Here is a 23,615-nt window from a genome sequence, read left to right as displayed (position 1 = left end):
CAACTGCTCGCTTCTGACCGCCTGCATTCTCTTTTAAATATGTCTCAGCCGGCTATGCCCTCTCGACCGGTCACTTGGCTTAGTCACGTGACTTTAAAAGCAGTCAATTGAGCAACTAATAAACAATAATATTTAAAGGTTTTGCAATATAAACCTCATACTTAATAATAATTCTTAATATCTACAGGACTCTATATAATCATATTAATATAAATAATCATAAACCTTACAGTATGTGTATGTTTGAGTTATTTAGTGGATACCGCGAATTGGCAAACATGGTGCAGGACGTCCTCATGCTCGGTGGAGTGATGATCTATGCGGGGTGGCTGGATGAGAGAAACCGACCATGCTTAGTGGTGTGTAATTGAAGAGCCTTATGTCCAGCAGTGGCCAGATAGAGGCTGATGATAATGATGATGTAAATACAAGTTGGTAGGTCCACCATCCTACAAATATTTCTGCCGCGACAGTAATATTGCGTTCCGATTTAAATGAGGGAACAAACTCCGATCTCATATCTAGATGATGTCTGCTTTCATAATGTTTATGTAATGGCTCCGATAACCACTTAACACCAACTGAGCCGTGAGCTGATCGCTCCATACCACTTTAGGTCCCATTCCCTATGAGACAGTTTCAAAAATTGCTGTTAAATCTTTAAAAAGGGAGTAACATAGTTCCACATTCGCCGCGACGTTTTGCAACGTTTAGCATTTGCGGTTTTTGCGTGCTGTTTGTGTGCGTGTACACGTGTTGCACATTCCTGTGTGCTTAATGCGAGCTCTTTAACGTTCTCGATAGCGTAAAAGTTAACAGAAAAATTGTATGGATTTGGAACAGTTCCTCTAGCGACTAATGTAGGTAAACGATCCAACTCCATAAAAATTTGAGTTTCACATCATCAAAAACGTTAAAAAACTCGCACTAAGCACACTGATGTGACGTTCGAGTGTGTGTGTGTGTGTGTGTGTGTGTGTGCGTGTGTGTGTGTGTGTGTGTGTGTGTGTGTGTGTGTGTGTCGGCGTAACTCATGCTGTATGTCTCTACTGTCAGGAAGCCACGGATGTGTTTGTTCTGACAGGCACCCTCTACATACGTGTCCTGCGAATTTTAAATGGTTGCCACTACCGTACCGCGAAGATTAGTAAATTAAAAATAAATAAAAAAGAAAACATTTCCCATATGAATGAGCTCACAGCCCACTTGATGTTCAGTGGCGACCGGAGCCCAGAGAAATCACGACGTGAATTCCACTCCCGATGACATATTTACATATTCTAATTAAATTTAATCTAAGTTTAGGCGAACAAAGTCGCGGATATGGCTAGTTTAAAGTAAAAATAATTTAAACTAGCTAGTAGCTAGTATTTTCGTGACTCAGTTTTACACTTTTGCGGTTTAATAGTTATTATCATGGTCCAATTTATGTACGTGGTCACAAAACATTCAAAAAAATTACTTAATTCATGAAGTACCACGAATTGACAACCCTATGTTAAACAGCGACATAAGGATGATAGCAATGCAGTTACTGTGCTGACTTCACACCTCAGAGCGATACTCCCTTAAGACGTACATTCTCGTATACGCTACCTCGCTTGTGTGGTGCACAGGCATGTAATTGAAAAACACACTATACTGTGCATATATTCACTTTATTTTTTATTTGTTGCTTAGAAAAACCTTATTGCTTCCCTGGCGTAAAGTTTTGAAGAGTAATTTTCGTCAAATTGTATGTATGCCTAATGCCAAATTACCTATTCTTTTGTCATGCAAAATAATTAGACCTGTTTATTAGTATGACAGAATTAACAGAGATAGTTGTTGTTGAGTCATAGGTGTTGAGCGTTGAGGTGTTAATATTTATAAGTATACAAATACATAGATTTTTATTTACCAAGCTCAAACTAAAGAGCTTGAACATTAAATTAATTTAATATCCCATATTTCACTCGTTCAAAAACTAATAAATCCAATGCAACGGTAAACACACACGATCAGACCAGCTGTATTCATTCGAAGACAGTAAAAATAAACTTTACTTCAAAAAAAAGCCCTATTCCTAATTGTAAATAAACATAAAGACTAGATACATAGATTACTAATTACATTGAAACGATTATTCGTATGCATAATTGACATTCCTAAGCCTCTCCATTATGTTTCCGAGTATGGTGTCCATTGTATGTAATCAGTGGTGCCATGATGGATGAATGAGGCTATGCAAAACGTAACCAGCCAATGATACGGTTGGAATATATTTGTTAATTAAATTTAAACTATCAATAAAGTTAATGTTTTAACATTTTTTATCATTAGGTGAATTCGAAATATTTACGTTATATAAGTTTTCGTTCTATTTAGGCGAATTTAATAGATGACTGAGCATTTAGATGTCTGTTATTTTCATCTTCGATGATCAAAACCCACGTCTAGTTACATAATGATCACGATTAAGAAGAAGAAGTTTACTAAGAAGTAATAAATGAGAAATTGTTTGTCTTTTGATATATTTTGGCTTCATGAACTAGAACTATCATTATATAACGGCTATCTCACTTTGAAAACCTGAACTCATGATCACTTCATGGCCTATTGTACAAATTTTAATGTATCTGCTTTTTTTTTATTGTTTTTTGAATGTAAATTGTGTTTTGGTGTGCAATAAAGTGTATTCTCTCTCTCTCTCTCTCTCTCTCTCTCTCCCTCTCTCTCTCTCTCTCTCCCTCTCTCTCTCTCTCCCTCTCTCTCTCTCTCTCTCTCACTTCGTGGTAGAAATAGGTAGGAGTTCGATGTCTACCCGAAACACAACTACAGCGATAATGTGAAATTGCTCGATAGACCAACGACCCGAATGTTATTTACTATATAGCACTTATATGTACATACATATATGTGTAGGATGCTTAATGACGGAGGAAAAATCTTCCACCGAGCGGTTGATATTGCTCGGTAGACCGACGGTCCAAACGATGTTCTTGGGAACTTGTATATATGCAAGTTTATCTTGAAAATGTCGTAAGCGAGATTCGGGCATTTTTCAAATATCTTGTGTTCGATTATGGTTAACGCCAAATCACACCCCTCCGAGACCGGAGATCATGCTATTAAGTTAGCATTGTCCGTGCCGAGATAAGCTTGCAAGTACCATTGATGCTCCAAGTCTACGGCGATGACTCAAGAATGCGCTTTAATACTGACATATATTATGACTGATATAATGTGAGACGGTTAGGTCTCCTTCGGAGGCATTCGGGCACCTGTTAGCAAATCCCACCCCTCCTGGCTGAGCCTTTGCTCGCCCACCTGTCCTGGTGAAACTGGGAAGGTCTTTGGGCCACCAGTAATCCTATAAAGGCTACCGCCACAATATATTTCTAAAGTCACACCAAACACTCTAAACTGTAATTATTAGCTATAAAATCCCAATCTCTTTGTTTAAAGTGTAATATAATCACTTTTTTTTATATTTTATACCTATACATACATACCTGTTTGTATATTTTATGCTTTGTATTTTTTATACGTTAAAATATTTATGTAGACTTTTGATAAAACCTTCGTTCTAAAAGCCGCTTGACTGGACAACTTACATTACTGAATAGTAAACGGATATTAAGCGAACATATTACGTGGAATACGGTACGTCTAAGTCAATCCCTCGTATTTCAAAGCGACGTCCATTGTTTATCATCGGTGTGTCTGTGATTGTATACAACATGCGACAGTGCGAAATAGGTCGTATAGCTGGCTATCGGTAACTGGCGAATACGTAGGTACCTAGGCTGCATATTAAATACGTTATGATGCAGTTTTGATCCAACGTTGGTGGTCGTTTGCGAAACTAAATTGTTGACATTGTTTTGATCCAGCGTTGGTGAATGTTTGTGATACTAAATTGTTGACAAATTGTTTTCTTTTTAATATGCTTTTATTAGCTTCAGACGTATGTATGTTAGTATTTAAGTTTGTTACGGAATCTTTGAACATAATTTAGACCCCCTTCAAAACGTCGGATTAACTCGAAATTTAGTATACTTATTAAGGACCGATGACAATACAATATTTTTAAAAAATTGAAAAAATTTAAATTCAACTATAAAATAAAAATACTAGTTAAAAAAAATACGCTTTTTAAAAGCGTATCCGACTAAATAATAGAAAATAAATTTTAATAAATTTGAATTAAAAATAGTGTAATTAAAAAAAGCGTAGGGTATTTATTCACTTTAGGTAAACGAACTGTCAAAGTCTGTGTCGTGTATAACAGGCATTTCGTTGCATCAAATTGGAGTGCATTACTGCTTCGCGGTACAAATAGGCAAGATGGTGGTATCTACCAGTGTTGACTCGATACGTCACACACTATAAAGAGCTGATGAATTATGGTAACATTAAAACAAAACAGAAAAATGAATTTCGACTACATCTCTTTGTACGCTGATCGTCTGATGAAGGTCTGTGTAAATTCAAATTAAAATCGCGCAGCGGTGAACGTTATTTTTAACCGACTTCAAAAAAGGAGGAGGTTCTCAATTCGACTGTATGTTTTTTTTATGTTTGTTACCTCATAACTTTTGACTGGGTGAATCGATTTTGATGATTCTTTTTATATTACAATTTAGTCCAGTTCTGATAATAGTATCCATGAGAAAACCATATGTCTTAAATTTGCATTAAGTACGTGCGCGACAAATATATTAATAACTCAATATCACGACAACCGATTTCGATGATTATTATTTTTAGTGTATATTAATTTGTTTTGGAATATCTTTTTTTTTCTATTTCGAAATCGGTTTTTGTTAATGCATGTCTATTTACAATTATTATTTTTTGACATTACTAGGACGTGTGACATCCTTAAATCACGAATAAAGGTGCTCTAGTATATTTAGATTAAATTAAGCTTGAATTATGACATAAAGAAGCGATCTATCTAGCGTAAGTTTCCTATGAAAGGTTTATATGTATAGTACTTCAAAAGGATCTAGAACATAACGGAGTATCTGTACTCAGACATCTTCAGTTCGTTCCGTCTCTTGCGTGCTCTAAGGGGGAACTTATCTCAAAGACAGGGTTGCTAGTATTGTAAATAAAAAAAATACTAGACGATATTTTCTCGATTGAGTTATAAATGGATTTGGTTGTAAACTATTTATATTTAACTATAGATTTCTATTTGTAACCAAATGTAAATTTTAATGTAAATTATATTTAAATCTTCATTATATTTCATTAAAAAGAAATGTCAATTCGATACATGTCAAATATACATTTAAAAAAAAGACGCACAAACTTTTAAATATTTTATTCTTTCTGCACATTTCGATATTGTGTATTGTACTAAATGTTAAGACTCCATTTATTTATTTTTCACTCCTGCAACACTAGTCAAGCGGTCTTATCTTTACTATAATAATATACTATGTGGACTATATACAGTACATACATATGTGTATTATGTAGTACTCAATTCTGAATCTAAACAACAAGAAAAGTTGTATTGAAACTTGATAATTCCGTTAATAAAATCTATTGAATGATCATGCAATAGATACTGAGGTTTTGGTAATCTCGCAATACTTGATTTATTTCAATTGTTTTAATTTACGATTTACATACAGTTATTGTTTTTGTTTAGCAGTTATTTTTTTTGTTAATAACTTTTTTATTTTGTTATTATTTTACGTTATTTTTGTACTTCTTTTTTTCTCTAATAAGTAAATAAATCATAAAACACTTGTAATTAATGTTCGTTTAAATAAAAGCTTACGTATTTACACGTAACAAAATAACATGATGTATGTATGTATGTATGTATACTTATCGAAATAAGATCATCATGCACTATTAACTTTATCGATAACGAGAGCTTAATGTTTGTATTTCTCTGTTCCTCCTGTTTACTTACGGTCGTCTTGTACGTTACTAAACGCGGCTCAGACGTATCTCGGAATCCCTTAAGATTGTATGTTACGTAGGTACGTTAGAAAAGATTAGTGACGTTTCAGTAATAGCCACCTGCAAACGTTGAAAGGAGGGAAAACCGATAATGGCCGGTAGAATCCCGCGGGTCGAATACGTTTGAAACGTTGATCCGGGTATGATATATGATTGGATAAAAGTTTTACGCTTGTTTTAACAATTTAGTTTTTTTTTTTTTTTGCATACGTACATAATGTGTTTGTGTGTGTGTGTGTATGAGCGAGAGAGAGAGATATTGTACACAAAATGAATAAACAATGCGAAACATTAAATACAAATAAAAGTAGGTACTTTTGGTAGGTACAATTGGCGGTCTTATCGCTAAAAGCAATCTCTTCCAGACAACCATCAGGTAGATATAATATTTGGAAACGAATTTCACGCGGTGTGCCTATCGATTTAAATATATTATTATACATAAATACACAAATAACATACATATATATATTTATAAATATACAGATGTGAACAATGTAATAATAATTTGCCTATATACTGTACTGATGTACATGAGACATAATGGTGATTTATAAAAAAATTTGAAAAAAATTGCTTAAATACAATCGTAGCTTTATAAGCAGGTGTAGTGAATGAGTGAATGTGAGTGAATTTTATTAAAACTTTTAATACCTCGAGTGCGTTAAACATTAGCAGCGCCTCCTCGTACCAGCGACATATTATCATAATAATACTTACAATGATACTATGCATGTATGGCCTTCGATTATGGTCGCGGATGTATTTGTTATTAACTGACATATTTAGGCAGCGTGGAGCTTATAATTTTAATTATCTTTCCTAGAATAAGAATTTACTATAAGAATAGTTAATTGTTTAGAGCTTTATATTCTCAATATCTCATTTTTAATAGAATAGCGGTAGCAACTTTCAAATCGGAAAACATGGCTGCTTCACGGCAGAAATAGGCGGCGTGCTGGTACCCGCGACTCTAGGCTCACCAGACAGACGCCTTACCATTAATATTTGGTCGCAGTATTAATGAAATAATAGTTGGAAATGTTACTACAAAAATTGGGAAATTCACTAAACGATGACAAAGGAATTTATTGAAATTTTTACTGGACCACGTTCGTCGGGTCGGCTGATAGAAAACGTTTTTTTTTTTGATTCTAGCTTTGATTTATAACGTGCTCGGTAATTGAATATAATAAAATTGGGAATCAAACGATTCGATCGAACAAAGAAAGCGACGAGCTGATCGTTGAATATATTATAATAATAAACAATAACACTAATCTTGTTAAAATGTATCAAAATATATTAATAATACTAATATGAATAATTTAAATAGATCTAATAAGATTTAATATATTTGTTAAACGGAATATTATTACACAATTAGCGGTAGGCAGCGGCTTGGCTCTGCCCCTGGTATTGCTGAAGTCCATGGGCGACGGTAACCACTCACCATCAGGTGGGCCGCTGTGCTCGTCTGCCTACAAGGGCAATAAAAATAAAAAAACACCAAAAAATATTTTGAATACCTAATCAATTTCATTCATTTTCAATTTATTTTTGTTTTTAAATTGCTTTGTCATTGCTGTCTGGATTAAAAGAACCAGTACATAGCATTATTTAGATTCATAGATAAAGGAAGAAGACGATTAGTAAATGACCATTTTAAATAGAATAATAACGACTGGGCTCATAATTGAAGACACGAACAAAAAAATCATGGGAAGAATTCGCTTTCGTTTGTTACGTAAACATTACATTACAATTGTTTTAGTTTGTATGTAAGTACTTTAATGAATTCCCTCGCTTAGTTTGTTTACATAATCAATGGTTCTTATCATAAAAATTGTACAATAAAGATTTAAATAAAAATTGATATTAGTTTATTTTTAATTATTTAAATAAAGCTTCGAATACTTAGCAGTTTTCATGAAAATAGACAATTTTGAATGTAATAAATGCGAAATAAAATAATAAAACTAGTTTTATTTATCTATCTTCTATATAATATAAAAATGAATTGCTGTTCGTTAGTCTCGTTAAAACTCGAGAACGGCTCGACCGATTTGGCTTATTTTGGTCTTGAATTATTTGTGGAAGTCCAGAGAAGGTTTAAAAGGTAGATAAATATGAAAATGCTCGGAATCAAATAAAAATAACAATTTTGATTTATTTTGTTTGGTTTAAATTTATTTTATACAAAAGCTTAGGTTTTTTATTTATCAATTAAGGCTCACTACGAAATGAGCATGTCGGGTCAGCTGGTTTTAAATAAAATCCAAAATACATGCAAATAAATTAAACAGTATGGAAGTTCTTACAGACGTTCTAGATAATACTCGACACACTGTTACAGCGGCTCCCTAACTTGGAGACAATCCGAACGGACAATTAATCCGGTCGGGCTGCGTCCGGTGCCGTTCGGTCCGACGTACCGCTCTCGACAAATCAAATTGAGGTCTAGCAAATATTGACACGTGCTATAGAACAACGTGTCCGTACGTTAGAATTGATCCACACTAATTCTCGTAATTAAATACGATGATAGAACTAGACCTTATACGATTAACTAGACCTTATACGAACTAGACCTTATTCCGAGAAATCTAGGATAGGATTGGACGGGAATGATTCAAACTTCATTGATGCATTTCGTGCTTCGGTTTGAAGTATATTGTAGCGACATCTACTGGTGATTCGACGAAAGCTTAAATCGTGCGAGCCAGGTGATTATTGTTACGCGCTAAAAACATTAAATATTCCCAAGGTCGAATTGTTTTATCTGTTAAGAGTATTTCGGTTACGCTTTACACACTCTGATTGGATTGCCTTTTAAAGTCTTCACGTGCATTGAAATGGAAAGCGTTCAACTGTTGTTGTTTAATTTTCTCACGGACTTTGTTTACACGAGCGCGACACACTGCTGATAAGATTAGGCAACAACAGAACTGGATGTTTTCTATTTCTTTACCATTACCGTTAGAAATGATATATAAATTTTCTAAATTGCGTTTTTGACTCAGAATATAGTTGTAGAGTATGTAGACTGCGGCTTAGCTGTGCTGCCAACATTACTGACGTCGACGAGTGGCGGTGACCACTCATCATCAGATGGGCTGCAAAATCGTCTACCTTCGAAGGCAATAAAAGAAATTATGAAAGTCGTATACATAACGCAAAGTGTGTTCGCGGATGTTTACGATTTCCACTCTGCTGGCAATGTGGGTAATGCTTATTAACTAGCCTGCAGGGTTGTCACAATCAGAATAACGAAAAATTTATGTGAAAAAGACGGATTGTCAAAAACCTAGATATATTGATGCGATTACCTATGCTGACTTAATCTAAACCGGCACTTTGAAAACGCGCTGTCAATAAATGTGGTCAATTCACACAATGTCAAACAAAATGTCTCTTGTGTGACGCAATTCCGTATCGGCCTTCTGCCGTCGTTTTTAATTACGGATCCGCTTCATAAATTGTTACAACCGAAAGCAACAATAGCTAAAACCTTTTTTTTTTTTTTTTTTTCGGGCCGGGGGCCGAACCTCCTACGAGGTCCCCGCGCCTAGGGGGCGCGCGGGGTATGTGAGACTCAACGATCTGCAGGTGTTGAGAGCAGATCGCGGGCCCAAGGATTTTAGGGCCCACCCACTAAACGACTCCCCTGCACTCTTACACCCGACGTCCGATCTCCGTCCGGGGTCAGAACCCGTTCAGAGTAGGGGGGTTCCCGCGGTCAACACTACAACCAGACACGCGGCGCCACCCCGAGGACGCCCGACCGACGGGTCGTCGAGGCGATAGTCGACGACCAACGACGTCGGTCTCCGCGGTACGGCGGCCCTACCAGGCCGCCCGGGCGGTGCCGCTGGTGTTCCGGGATACCCCGCTGGGCCAGAACCAGCCTGCCGGGTCGGAACGCGATACACCGCCGACCGGGTTGCTCTTCAACAGTATGTTCGGCGACGACAGCGACGACGAAAATGCGGACCGCATCGCAGTCCGCAGCCGCCGACGCGCCGTCCCGTCCTCCTGGTGCCAGCGCGCTAGAGTGACGGTAGCGTGCGGCGCAGCCTCAACCCCCTTAGGTCGCCCCGTGACCATCACCGGGAGGAGACTGCCTCCTCATAGGGGCTGGAGCTGGACAAACGCCCTCCTCCGAACCCCGGCTCGACGGCGGCGGCACGGCGCCGAGAGGGAAGAAGAGCTCTCCCTCTCCCGTTCCGCCGCCTCCTTCTGCGAGATGGTGGACTCGCAGAAGTCGAGCATCGCCTGCCAGGACTCGTCGCTGCCGAGCATCGTAGCCACGACGGTCGGAAGCGACAAGTCCGGTCCTATTTTTGCAACGAGGACGCGGCGCTGCTCCGCGAAAGCGGTGCAGTACGCGAGCGTGTGCTCCGCCGTGTCCTCGTTAACAATAGCTAAAACCTAACCTAACAAATGAATATTACGTGTTTAATCAACGAAGCAAAATGAGTGCTTTGTTTTTTTTTATTCTTGTACATTAAAACAAATCGCGTACAGTTTTGTACTTTGGATTCACACCAGTGTGCTTAGTGCGAGTTTTTTAACGGTCTCGGTAGCGTAAAAGCTGCATCGGATCTGTATGCAGTTGGAACAGCGACCCTAGCAGCTCTTTTACTGGTGGTAGGACCTCTTGTGAGTCCGCGCGGGTGGGTACCACCACCCTGCCTATTTCTGCCGTGAAGCAGTAATGCGTTTCGGTTTGAAGGGTGGGGCAGCGGTTATAAATATACGTGAGACCTTAGAACTTATATCTCAAGGTGGGTGGCGCATTTACGTTGTGGACGTCTATGGGCTCCAGTAACCACTTCACACCAGGTGGGCTGTGAGCTCGTCCACCCATCTAAACAATAAAAAAAAAAAAAAAAACGTAGGCAAAAGTTCCGACTCCATACAAATTTGAGTTAACTTTTACGCTATCGAGAACGTTAGAAAACTCGCACCAAGCTCACCGACTGCGTCACGAAGGAACACACACCCGCGAAATTCTAACCGAGCAAATATAGTGAGCGCGCACATGTTTGCTTGTCAAATAATTCCGCATACAGTGCGTCACTAATTATGTATACAGGAGCTGATAAAAAAAAAAAAAAAAAAAAAAGCGCACACAGAACTCTACTGGTAGAGCGCATTGTGGGCACGGGCAGATACCAACATTCTGCCTATTTGCGCAGCGAAGCCACTCCCAAGTTCCAGTTTGAAGGGTAAAAGAGTCATGTTTCAAGGTGGATGGGGTCATTAAACCCAGGAACATTAGGGATGTTTTTCTACGCGCTAAAATTAAATAAAAAACCATCGCCAATATTTTTGAATTCAACTACAACTAGGGTCACATTCTCTCACAAATACAATATAAATAATTACTTACCTATTTGTAACAAACGTGATTACGTTATAATAACATTCACATAATAAAATATCAAAGGACTTCGCGTCGGAAGAAAACAGAACGTTTCTTGAAATTTAAATATTCCCTCTAAATAATTGTACTCTAACAAAACCTCACGGACCACCCGCATAGCGAGTGAAAAGACTTTATCAAAAACGTTAATTATACAACGAAAACCCATTTAATGAACTCGAATTTCTAGAAAGACGAATTTTGTGGCGAAAACAGATCCAAAGTAAATTGTTCATTAATATGAGCTGAAATGATAAGCTACGGTAAGGTAATGGTATTGTTCACATATAAGGTGAAATGCTTTTTTTTTTTTTTCGTTCAAAAGTTCACGTTCACAAAGGTTCTAAACTCGCAAAAAGGAGTGTAGCAATTATTGAAACTCAACAATAACGATCGTATCAAAACCATTTTTGACAAAAGTTAATGTATTAGTACCGAAGTTCAGTAAACGGTCATATTGGTAGCTCATCTTAAAAAAATTATTGCTTTGATGGGTGAAGAAGCTGGCCCCCCTTTAGTTGCCGGTATTGTAGTGGTTATCGGAGCCAACAACTAGCATAATCTAAATGCCTCCACCCAACTTGAGATATGAGACTCTTCATGTCTCATGTCTCAAATGTAATAGTATTGTCTTAACAACTGACATATGACTGCGCATATGAATACTACTTCACAGGTGGGAATAGAGATATCTATTTGAACGACAATTACTACCCACGCAATTCCTTTGGTGTACAGTGTTACGACCTGTCCGAAGTCAATCTTACTTAGATTGGAAATTATATGAGAATTGAACAAGAAAATTGATACAACTATGATATGATATGTATGTACACGTTCTTCGATAACTGTATACATATTATGCAACATTAATTCAATGAAAATTTGTCTTTCATTTGTTCCTGGTCGTCTTAAACAAATAAAAAAAAAAAAAAAAAACGATGTTTGTCTACTTTCGCATGTAACAAAACTTCAATAAAAAATATACATAATTCACCTCAAAGGAGTCACCTGAGTATCGAATACGCGTATTTATTGTATTACCCGTAAACATGTTTCATCTTTGATCAAACAGCGACAAAGAATAAAGTGTATTACAGATACACACACAAACACATACGCAAACGAATTTCAATTTACGATGAAATTGCCAACAGTATGTCACCGAAACGAATATTGGCAAAAACGTTTCGAATTTTATCTATTAGACAGTCACGCTTGAACGAACATTCGATTTTATCTATTTATAATGATGTGTAGCTAACTGTAACTCACTGGTAATATCGTGATTAGTATGCGAGTACGTATTATGGCCCAAGAATTATACTATCTGGATTCAAATACTTTTTGAAACGAAGTTTCTTATGGGACGATGCAGAGGGGTACCCTAACCGGGAAAAAACGTCCGTAACGTAAGATTTTTATTAGTAATGCACACACTGTACTGTACGACTTAACTTTGTAATAACGTACAAAAAATAACATATTTTTTTATCATTCATTGACCATGATCTCAGAACGTTCGCTTGCGCAATACACTAACTCTTATGCAAACAACCGTGAATGAAGTGTACCGGTGTCCCACGACACTACACATCTTTTTTTTTATTAAATTTCTAAATAATTTGTTAATTCAATTAAAAAGCACGCTGTTTTTAAAAGCAAAGCAGGTTAAAAAGATTTACAGTTGGTAAAGAACATTAACAATATCAAACATCTTTATATGTTTTTACTTGTTATAATAGCTTAGAAGCGAATTTGCTGAATTCTCGTCATTTGATTTTTGAACGAACGAATCATCGTTTATAAAACAAAAGATATGAATTTCTTTGATAATTTATTGATTCCAGGGCGATATATCGGAGTTTAAATAGAACGTAAATAATATCGTTTATAACTATCTAATTACTAATTGCTTCGTTATTTGAAGATCACCATTCATGTACCAAGGTGTACGCTGATTTAAAGTTGTGCTGCGGTTTTGATTCCAATAACTGCTTCGGTCAGTAAGATCATGAATCCCTTTGCTTAAATACACTGAACGAATTAACTATGTCACTGTCATCCGAACGAGACGAACCAAACGTCAAAATGAAGAATCACATTAACCATCATCTCGCCGCAATATGAATGTGATTATCAAGCTTTATATTCAACAAAAACAAGTTATATAAATTCAACGATCATTCTTTACCACAATATTTCGCTTACCGGCACCCCGAAATGTTCACGAAGCGAACATTCAAATTTATTCAATTCAATCGAGATATCAGTTTGGAAACGTCTCGACCGTAGAGAAACGTAAATTTCCCTAAGTTATTATATCATTCACTCTTCACTAGTCACTGAATGAACTAAGATTGGATCGGTTTTTTTTTCTATAGAATATTTTTACTCTCTTGATGTTCTCTATGGTCGATTATGACTGTTATATATCTATTTAAAATATATCATAATTTGATAGTAATAAAGTATACAATATGTAAATGCGAACGTGCGTTGAGTAAAATCTCTCTCTTATCTGATAACAACTAGACATTACTATCTAATTGTGGATGCAACGAAAGTCATATCGTACAACAAGTACATGAAGATTTTATAATCTGAATCGAATAGTCAAAAAAAAAGTTAATGTAAACAGTTCCAAAAAAACATTTACTTTTTTTTTTATTGCTTAGACGAGTGAACGAGCTTACAGCCTACCTGGTGTTAAGTAGTTACTGGAGCCCATAGACATCTACAACGTAAATGCGCCACCCACCTTGAGATATAATTTCTAAGGTCTCAGTACAGTTACAACGGCAACCCCACCCATCAAACCGAAACGCACAGCATACTTCTTCACGGCCGAAATAGGCGGGGTGGTGGTACCTACCCGTGCAAATTCACAAGAGGTCATACCACCAATAAAGGGTGTATGTAAATGTATCGAATCCGAACCCAGGTTTTATGTAGGATCCGAGCATATCTATCGAGTTTCCATCCCGGAACATTCTCCCGCGCGCCACTGAACAGTGACAAAGTAATCACTGCCGTCAAACCGTATTTCCTCTGCGAAAGTTTCGAACATTTCGATTCGCTAAGATTATATCTGTCTTAAATTAAATCAAATTATATTTGTTATGTAAATCATCTTAATTGTTTTTTTTTAATGGTCGATCAGTCGGATTTAAGCTCAGTGCACACTGTTGTTTTTTGGTAGTACTACAGAAATCACTCGTCTACTACAGTACTACATAAATAGCTGAGAATTTTCCTCATCCGAATTTGTTATAGTTTTTTTTTTATACCAAATAAAAATAGCTCGTGCGGAGTAAACAAAACATTCTCGAATAAAAAAATCAGTTTGGATTAACAGCATGTATATTTTTTTTCTAATCGTACGTTGAATATTATGTTGCAATTGAATAATCAGCTTTTCTTTATTGAAAGCTTAATTAATAATAAGATTTTCAATTTGTTGTATGCAACAGACACGTCAGAAGATCACTAGAATATGACATTCAAATATTCGCTTCGGATTATCATTTTGAAAATGGAATTCAAACTATTTTTACGGTTTCATCTCGTTCGTTCGAAGCTCCGGAAATAATACATACAATAAGATAATTAACAAAATGCCAAATTAAACCGTATAAATAATTTTAATTATGTCTACAAATTCGTCAAAATCGAAGAAAACACTGCTTTAAAGATAGGTCAGATTACAGTATGCAAAAAGTACAAGGTTACGATAAAATTGCACATCACTGTATATTATGATTTATTTCAAATATCCACTAAGGTACAAGGTGCATTTGAGTTTTTGTTGGGCAAACAAATTATGTTTTTAATACACTGAATAATAAGACAGTGAACTCAATAGTGTGTGTTTGTGTGTGTGTGTGTGTGCGTGTGTGTGAGTGTTTTTTTTTTTGCTTAGACGGGTGGACGAGCTCACAGCCCACCTGGTGCTAAGTGATTACTGAAGCCCATAGACATCCACAACGTAAATGCGCCACCCACCTTGAGATATAAGTTCTAAGGTATCAGTATAGTTACAACGGCCGCCCCACCCTTCAAACCGAAACGCATTACTGCTTCACGGCAGAAATAGGCAGGGCGGTGGTACCCACCCGCGCGGACTCACAAGAGGTCCTACCACCAGTAATTACGCAAATTATAATTTTGCGGGTTTGATTTTTATTACACGATGTTATTCCTTCACCGTGGAAGTCAATCGTGAACATTTGTTGAGTACGTATTTCATTAGAAACATTGGTACCCGCCTGAGATTCGAACACTGGTGCATCGCTTCAACACGAATGCATCGGACGTCTTATCCGTTAGGCCAAGTGTGTGTGTGTGTATGTGTGGAAACTTCATTTGTGACACCTACAACGTGAAACTCGTCGGCTGCGAAACAGAATAGGGGCAATGCAATTTAAAATTAATCGCACCGCATTCCGAGTTCCTGTCATCGTGTACAACCGCCTTGTTTTCAAACGAGACTCCAGACAGATTAGGGTTGCCTGTTAAAAAAGGACAAACATGACCCTTAGGTCTATCTATATCTTATAACATATATCTATATCTTAATAACAGGTCGATTTTATTACTTATCTACAGAAGTGTCCATTACTAATTCAGTTTCTACTAAGAGAGATTCCTCTGCATTACATATTTCCTTCAATTATTAGCTGTCGATTGTTCAAAGAGGAAAATACAAGAATTAATTGCGTAGCAGAAGACTAAAGATATTTAATTTATTTATTTAAGACAACCGGTCACCGTCCTCGTCGAACCCGTCGCTTGCGACGAAGAGCTCGACGAGCGAACTAACCCATAGACACAGCCCACTGAGTTTCTCGCCGGATCTTCTCAGTGGGTCGCGTTTCCGATCCGGTAGTAGATTCTGCGAAGCACTGCTCTTGCTAAGGTCAGTGTTAGCAACTCTCCGGTTTGAGCCCCGTGAGCTCACCTATAAACGTTAGGGTGAAGCTGAAATAGCCTCTCAAGGCTATCAGCATAGGTAGGAAAAAAAAAATCAAGACAATTCTAAAATGTCACCGCAAACAATCTCGCATGCAGCCCTATTTGTGCTCGCACTCGTACGCGGCGAGATCCGCTGAAAAGCTAGCGTACATAATATAGTCTTGTCAAATAAGTGCGCGAGATAAATAGGAGGCACGGGAGCTTTCTACGTAGAGACAATGACGTCGTATTGTGCAATGTTTGCTCGGTAATTCCTGAAGCTTTGCTGCGGCTAAAGTTCCGAACTAAAGAATCCAGGAATTTCGTTGGTGGTTTAAGCGTCCTTTAGTTCGAAAATGTTTACGTGTTTTTATGGTGGAAGCGATTAATTGACGCTGTCGTAAATGTTTTCGTATCTTCTAGAATCTTCTTGTTCTCATATTTATCTACTGTACCAGAAAATCGATGGAATTTGTATTTGAATATAATTAAAAATGGGTATTGACGGTGATCGAATACTGTCGCGGTACAAATGTCAACTTAAAAAATTCCATTGACTATGACGTTTTATGTCCTAAGATTATTAATTTTGATTAATGCAATATTCAATGTTGGATACAGGTAATACGATAAATATAAGCTAACTGCGCTAGTTTTACTGGCTTCTTCTCTAAACTGTGGCTCGATATGATGAACAAGAGAAATTCGCACGGTCGGAGCGCTTGCAACCACAAAATCTAAATCAACAAAAGTTCCTTATTGTTATGATATAGAACATGATATCGATTTTGCATTGAGAGCGATTTTAACGAATAATTAGATGAACGAATTAATCGCCCTAGCACTAGGTCCGTCGCCCTAAACACGTCATTACGTAGCCATTAACGATGCTTTTAGGTACCACAACAACCGGTCACCGTCCTCGTCGAACCCATCGCTTGCGACGTAGGGCTCGACGAGCGAATTACCCATAGACACAGCCCACTGAGTTTCTCGCTGGATCTTCTCAGTGGGTCGCGTTTCCGATCCGGTGGTAGATTCTGCGAAGCATTCTCTTGCTAGGGCCAGTGTTAGGAACACTCCCGGTTTGAGCCCCTTGAGCTCACCTACACGTCACGGAGAAGCTGAAATAGCCTCTCAAGGTTATCAGCATAGGTAGGAAAAAAAAGCACTAGGTGTCGATTACGATGGCCAATAAACAGGACATAGTGAATGTCGCCACCCAACTTGAGACTCTAAGGCTTGATTGCATTTTATAACGGCGGTTGTACTCTATAAGCCTCACTGCTTCTAGACAGAAATAGAGGAGTTGGTGGTACCTCAACGTGTGGGATAATACCCCACATGCTCAGTTCAAATCTCAATAGATTTTATCTTTGCAATTTTAATCCGCATTAGAATGATTTGCACCTTGCAGTGCATATATTGGAAATACATAAAACGTAACTGTAAAATATTTAGTGAAAATTTACATGCGCGTCCCACATTTGATGCCGCACCATATTTAACACGAGACCGCTAATTGCACATTTGTGTCAGTGTGTCGGGCTGTGTGTGTGTATGCAAGCAAAGTTGTTGGCACCTCGTTCACGCCTCGACGCCCAAGTTTGAGGGCTTCGACTTTGATGGCCTTTAAATTAACGTGAAAATGGAACGAGTAGAGCGGGTCTTTGACTTTTCTAGTGAACTACTAAGTCTCTTCGATATTAAAATGTCTATTGAAGTTGTTTGGAACGCATTTTGGGAAATGAAAGCGAAAGTAAAAAGGGACGTATATTAAAATATAATAATTTAACCTTTGACCTGCAAAATAATTACGTGTGGCAATATTTCTGAACGTGTCACTTGTACGATGTGTGAATATGTTATTATGGACGAATATCTTAGAAACTGCTGGTTGATTCGAATTCTATAATTTTCTAGATGCCTAACAAAGTTTTGTTTTTAGTAAAGTACTAAAATCTAAGAAATTCACAATATTTTATACCTACTGCTTATTTATACTGCTCTTTTCTGATTCGTCGCATGTGCTTGACAAAATTGATCAACCTCACAAATGAACAACCTCCTCCTTCCTTCTGACTTGAAGTCCTTTTAAAAAGTTAGTCTATTAATTTTACATTAATTGGATATAGTCATTTTATTAGCATACAATTAAAATAAAAGAATAATTTGTAGTAAATTCTACTTATGATTATATTATATTAGATGATAATTATATTAAACAATGAAGAAACATTATTTTTTACAAATAAATTCCGTCACTTAACAATACTAGGGTAGAATTAACCAACTAATTTCTAGCAACACAGCGCGTAATGTGTGAAATTTCCATAGATAAGGCGGAGAAACATAACTTTTGGTTAATGCAGCTCCGGTAACAAGCATACGCACTTTGACGGCTAAAGGACGCGAGTTACGACTTCAGCCAAAGGGTTGTCAGTTTCTAATGATAATTCTATGTTAGGATATTTCTGATTTACTTTGATATCGATTGAATAAGTGCGATTATCGAAATGAAAGATTACAATGCATTATTAACCAGTTAAATATTAACTTTACACCGCATTTATGGAATTATTATTAGTTGTAACGCAACGCTGTCTGAATTGTATTTAAATTCCCATAATATAACACGGAAATGTAATTACCATCTTATGCTTTAACTTCCGATCCGAGACATCCCTAAGAAACTCATAAGACGCGAAGGCGGTATGTCGTTTACACGAAACCGTCGTAACGTCACATGAATAGAGAACTTGACCTTGCTGACTTTGACACCAAAATGTGTACAGATCACACATACAGTACAGATTATACATACATATTATCTTTATGTACTCTTCATTAAAGTTTGACAGTAAAAGCGACCATAGAAATTTTGGAATTTTTAATTAATTTTGACATGTTATTTCTAATACTGTTCGTAATTCTGTAGTATGTTCCCGGCCACCGTCCTCGTCGAACCCGTCGCATGCGACGAAGGGCTCGACGAGTGAATTAACCCATAGACACAGCCCATTGAGTTTTTCGCTGGATCTTCTCAGTGGGTCACGTTTCCGACCCAGTGGTCGATTCTGCGAAGCACTGTTCTTGCTAGGGCCAGTGTTAGCATCACTCGGGCTTAAGCCCCGTACGCTCATCTACTAGTTAAGGTTACGCTGAAATAGCCTCTCAAGGCTATCAGCTTTGGTAGGGAATAAAAGTACGTTGTACATTTTTAAAAAACATTGCACGTTCAATCCTCATAGTTCAATATAACTTGCCACCATTAGGTAGGTACAAGTTCCGTCGTTTTAAAACTAAGCAGTAATTACCGGAGCCCTATTCTTATACTTGATAGTGAAGCTAGTAGTACCTATAACGTTTTACTGAGATAGGTAGCCTGCCCGTTAATGGCGATGTAATGCAAATTATATCGTCTTAAGAGACAATAGCGAATTAACATTGCTAATTATTATTTCATTGTCTCCGCTCGATAAATAAATTTTAAAAGCTCCGGGTCATAAAATTAGTGCTTTCGTGCGAAACCATAAATCATATTAATTTATGTAAAAAAATGTTTTATTGTATTTATTTCTTTCAGAAGAATATGTATTTTACTTTTAGTAATTGAATGAATGACCTTTGAGCCTTTGTAACGGTGTTATTTAAAAAAGAAACATCGTAATGAAAACTTGCAGATTTCACGCGCTTTATCGCTTTGCGCTTTATCATAGCACAGCAGTAACATCGTATAGACGCCTTCGAAATGTGGTGTTGGAGGAAATTGCTGCAGATTCCATAGACCGCCTTTCGCACCAATGTTCGAAACGCATTACTGCTTCACGGCAGAAATAGGCAGAGTGGGGGTGGGGTACCTACCCGCGTGGACTCACAAGAGGTCCTACCACTAGTAATTACGCAAACTAAAATTACGGGTTTGATTTTTACACGATGTTATTCCTTCACCGTGAAAGTCAATCGTGAACATTTGTTGAGTACGTATTTCATCAGAAAAATTGGTACCCGCCTGGAATTCGAACACCGGTGCATCGCTCAACACGAATGCACCAGATGGCTTATCAACAAAACAAACTTTCAATGAACTGAAACACTTAACAAAATTTCAATGAACACACTAGCATTCGTTTAGTCTATAGTCTATACTAATATTATAAAGCTGAAGAGTTTGTTTGTTTGAACGCGATAATCTCAGGAACTACTGGTCCGTTTTGAAAAAATATTTCAATGTTAGATAGCCCATTTAACGAGGAAAGCTATAAGCTATATAACATCACGCTAAATCCAATACAAGCGGAGCACGAACAAAGAATACTTCAGAATCGGGGCTATTTTTACCTTTTGAGAGCTTCTGCTGTGTGCGCTGCAGAAACGGTTAAAGTTTCGCTAAAATAATGTATGACAGAATTGTTCCCCTATAGAAGATCCAAAATAAAGTCAGCGACAGCATATGTCTATATGTATATTAAGATTGGCTCACGATAACGTTTTTTATGCTAACCAAATTAGTTCTAAAATACAGCATTATTTGTGAACTATTCCACGCGGACGGAGTCGCGGGCAAAAGCTAGTTCACTTTATAAAACTAGACTACGGAGACAATTTAATATACCAGCGGACCGTGAGTTAGAATGACAATCCAATGCAAAAAAAAAATTTACTAATTTCAATGAGTACACTAGCATTCGTTTAATGATACATGTTTGTGTAAATAGCCTTCGTAATCGCCAGCTAAATAAGCACGTATTTCAGTAGCTTTCCACAAGTCGTCTCGCACCTCCCGCCACATCCAAGGGGCTATGTAAATTGTTTAACAAACGCTGCCGTTACGCCCTCAATGGCGCACTTAAAGCATTAACATTTAAAAGCCCTATTTTGTTACGAAATACGTTGTTACTCGTGCAGTTAAACTGATTAGAATGCGTTATTCAAACGAAAGAGATTACGTTCCGTTAATCGATCGATTTAAAGTAACGATATTTTTTGACAATTTGGTTAATATAATTTTTCGTTCTCAAAGCTTATAAAAAAAAAAGAAAAACCTTTTATTTCACCCATAAAAACTAATACATTTTACATAACTTGTTTTTTTTATTGTTAATATTACTATTTTATTATTTTTATTTAACTAGCTTTGGCTTTGAGTAGATTTGTTTTTAGTTTAAATTATCGTGAACCCCTCTATTTGAGGGTAAAGGCCTCCTCCAGAGATGCCCAATAGTCTCTATCTGTGGCCTTTTCCATCCACAGTTTACCAGCCGTCCCTTCGATGTCGTTAGCCCATCTGCTTCTAGGTCTTTATCTATTCCCCTATATAAGCTTATAACAACCTTAAATACCTAAATTTGGATACGTAAATCTCGAACAAATTATTATCGCACATCCAACGATGCGGTAACTTTACGATTGAAGGAGCTAAATACGATTAATGTGCCCACATATTCGTATTTTAACGTTTATATCCGTCGTACCGAAGAACGGCAAATAAAATTAGAAGTCTCGTTTGGCGTTGATTTTTTTTTTGTGCGTAAAATCCGCTCGTTTTCACACGCCGCGCCGTTTTCATGCTAATCTCGGTGCTGATTTAGCGAGCATGAAATATTTGTAAGCATACGGGCCCGGCCTCGGTACCTTTTCAATTTCGCGCCTCTTCTCCCCTCCACGGGGAAATGGAAATGCCGAACTTTTGATACCGCGTGCACGTAGTATCCACAATGTGATTTATCCCGGCATTGCATTTTATTCATCCCCTGTACGGTTTTTGTGCGCGAAAACTAGCGCCGAAAAATGTTTTTGTTGGCGCGCTTTTTAACGTCAAATATTTTTTTTTTTTTTCGCGACCCGCATTTACGTTTCGCCCGAAAGATTTATCCGATATTCGTGTATGCACAAAAACGAAAATGCTTTACGGTCGACCGTGGTGGACTGGGGTAAGTCGTAAATTCGCAGTTAACTCCAGCGAAGTTCCGGATCGCGGACTACATATTTCAGGATCATATGAAGAGACGAAGGAATATTTGACGGTTGGCAGTTCGCCCCGAAAAATGTACGGTGTATTTGTTGTCTCGAACAATGACGGCCCATGCTAATACGTGAGCCGCGTATGCGAACGAGTCCATCGCCTTTCATATGAATACTCAATGCTTCTTCGGTACAAAGGAAGCGTACTTCCGTGCTTTTGCAATCGTGAATCACGTGCGCCTAATACCTTTAAAAGTTTAGTAACAATATACTAGGTATATAGGTATTGGGTACTTTGATTATTATTTGTTAACTACGAGTATATTATTTGAGTTATTTAATTATTTATTACTTATTATTTCTAGCATACGTAATAAAAATGTAGTATTCCTTTTTGTTATTTTTGCAAAGAAATCAGATAGACCTATGGAAAACATTTCCTTAAAACTGTACATTATCCAAAGAAAGCAGAAGTATCTGGAAGGAATTAACTCCTCCTGGACTTTAAACCACAGCTATGCGTCATTCAAATAAGGCTAACCTATATATATAAATCTACAGTGGTTTTTACGGATGTTCCGTTATAACTACTGAATCATGCATCCGATTGCCTTGAAACTTGGTATCCATGTAGAAAATACATGTACTTAATATTTTTATGAGTGTTGGACTCCCTAAACCAGTTGCGGGGGCGTTAATGATGAGAATCTTTGTGGGGGTGAGAAATAATACTGTTAATTATTAATGCCCAGCTAGCTAATGGACGGGTACAGCTAGTAGATGATAATTCTACATTACGTCTTGCGAAGTTTTCAAAAATATCATAGCTCATGATGGAATTTCTTTGTCAACAGAACGGAAGCTTTTCGTGGGTATGCTGAACAAGAAATTGGCTGAGAACGACGTGAGAGCTCTGTTCTCGGGACACGGAGCCATCGAGGAGTGTACCGTGCTGAGGGACGCCCAGGGTCAAAGCAAAGGATGCGCATTTGTAACCTTCGTATCGAAGCAGGCCGCTATAGCTGCCATAAAAGTAAGTCTAGTCTAATCCAATCGAAAGTGCTTACCACTTGACTTTACAATAGGTTTTTTTTTTTAAGTTGCTACTGGGGCCCTTAGCCGTCGACAACGTAAATGCGCCACCCACCTTGAGATATAAGTTCTAAAGTCTCAAGTATAGTTAGTTACAACGGCTGCCCCACCCTTCAAACCGAAACGCATTACTGCTTCAGGGCAGAAATAGACAGGATGGTGGTACCTACTCGTGCGGACTCACAAGTGGTCCTACCACCAGTAATTACGC

At 37.4% G+C, this 23,615-nt stretch overlaps 1 protein-coding gene across 15 annotated transcripts in view; it reads left to right on the top strand.

The window, feature by feature from the left end:
• Positions 1-23,615, top strand: part of LOC101741218 (CUGBP Elav-like family member 1) — a 417,033-nt gene that overhangs the window by 383,725 nt on the left and 9,693 nt on the right. For all 15 annotated transcript variants that reach the window (XR_009974452.1, XM_062671375.1, XM_038014367.2 and 12 more), the window contains one exon: positions 23,167-23,345. Coding sequence is in view for 14 of the 15 variants with exons in the window: in XM_062671375.1 (XP_062527359.1) it covers positions 23,167-23,345 (179 nt within the window). In the remaining variant the exon portion in view is untranslated. The remainder of the gene's footprint in view (positions 1-23,166; positions 23,346-23,615) is intronic.

This window comes from Bombyx mori, chromosome 12 (assembly GCF_030269925.1).
Source record: "Bombyx mori chromosome 12, ASM3026992v2".
NCBI classification, from domain to species: domain Eukaryota; kingdom Metazoa; phylum Arthropoda; class Insecta; order Lepidoptera; family Bombycidae; genus Bombyx; species Bombyx mori.
The sequence above is the reverse complement of the archived record's forward strand: the minus strand, read 5'-3'. Positions and strand labels throughout refer to the sequence as shown.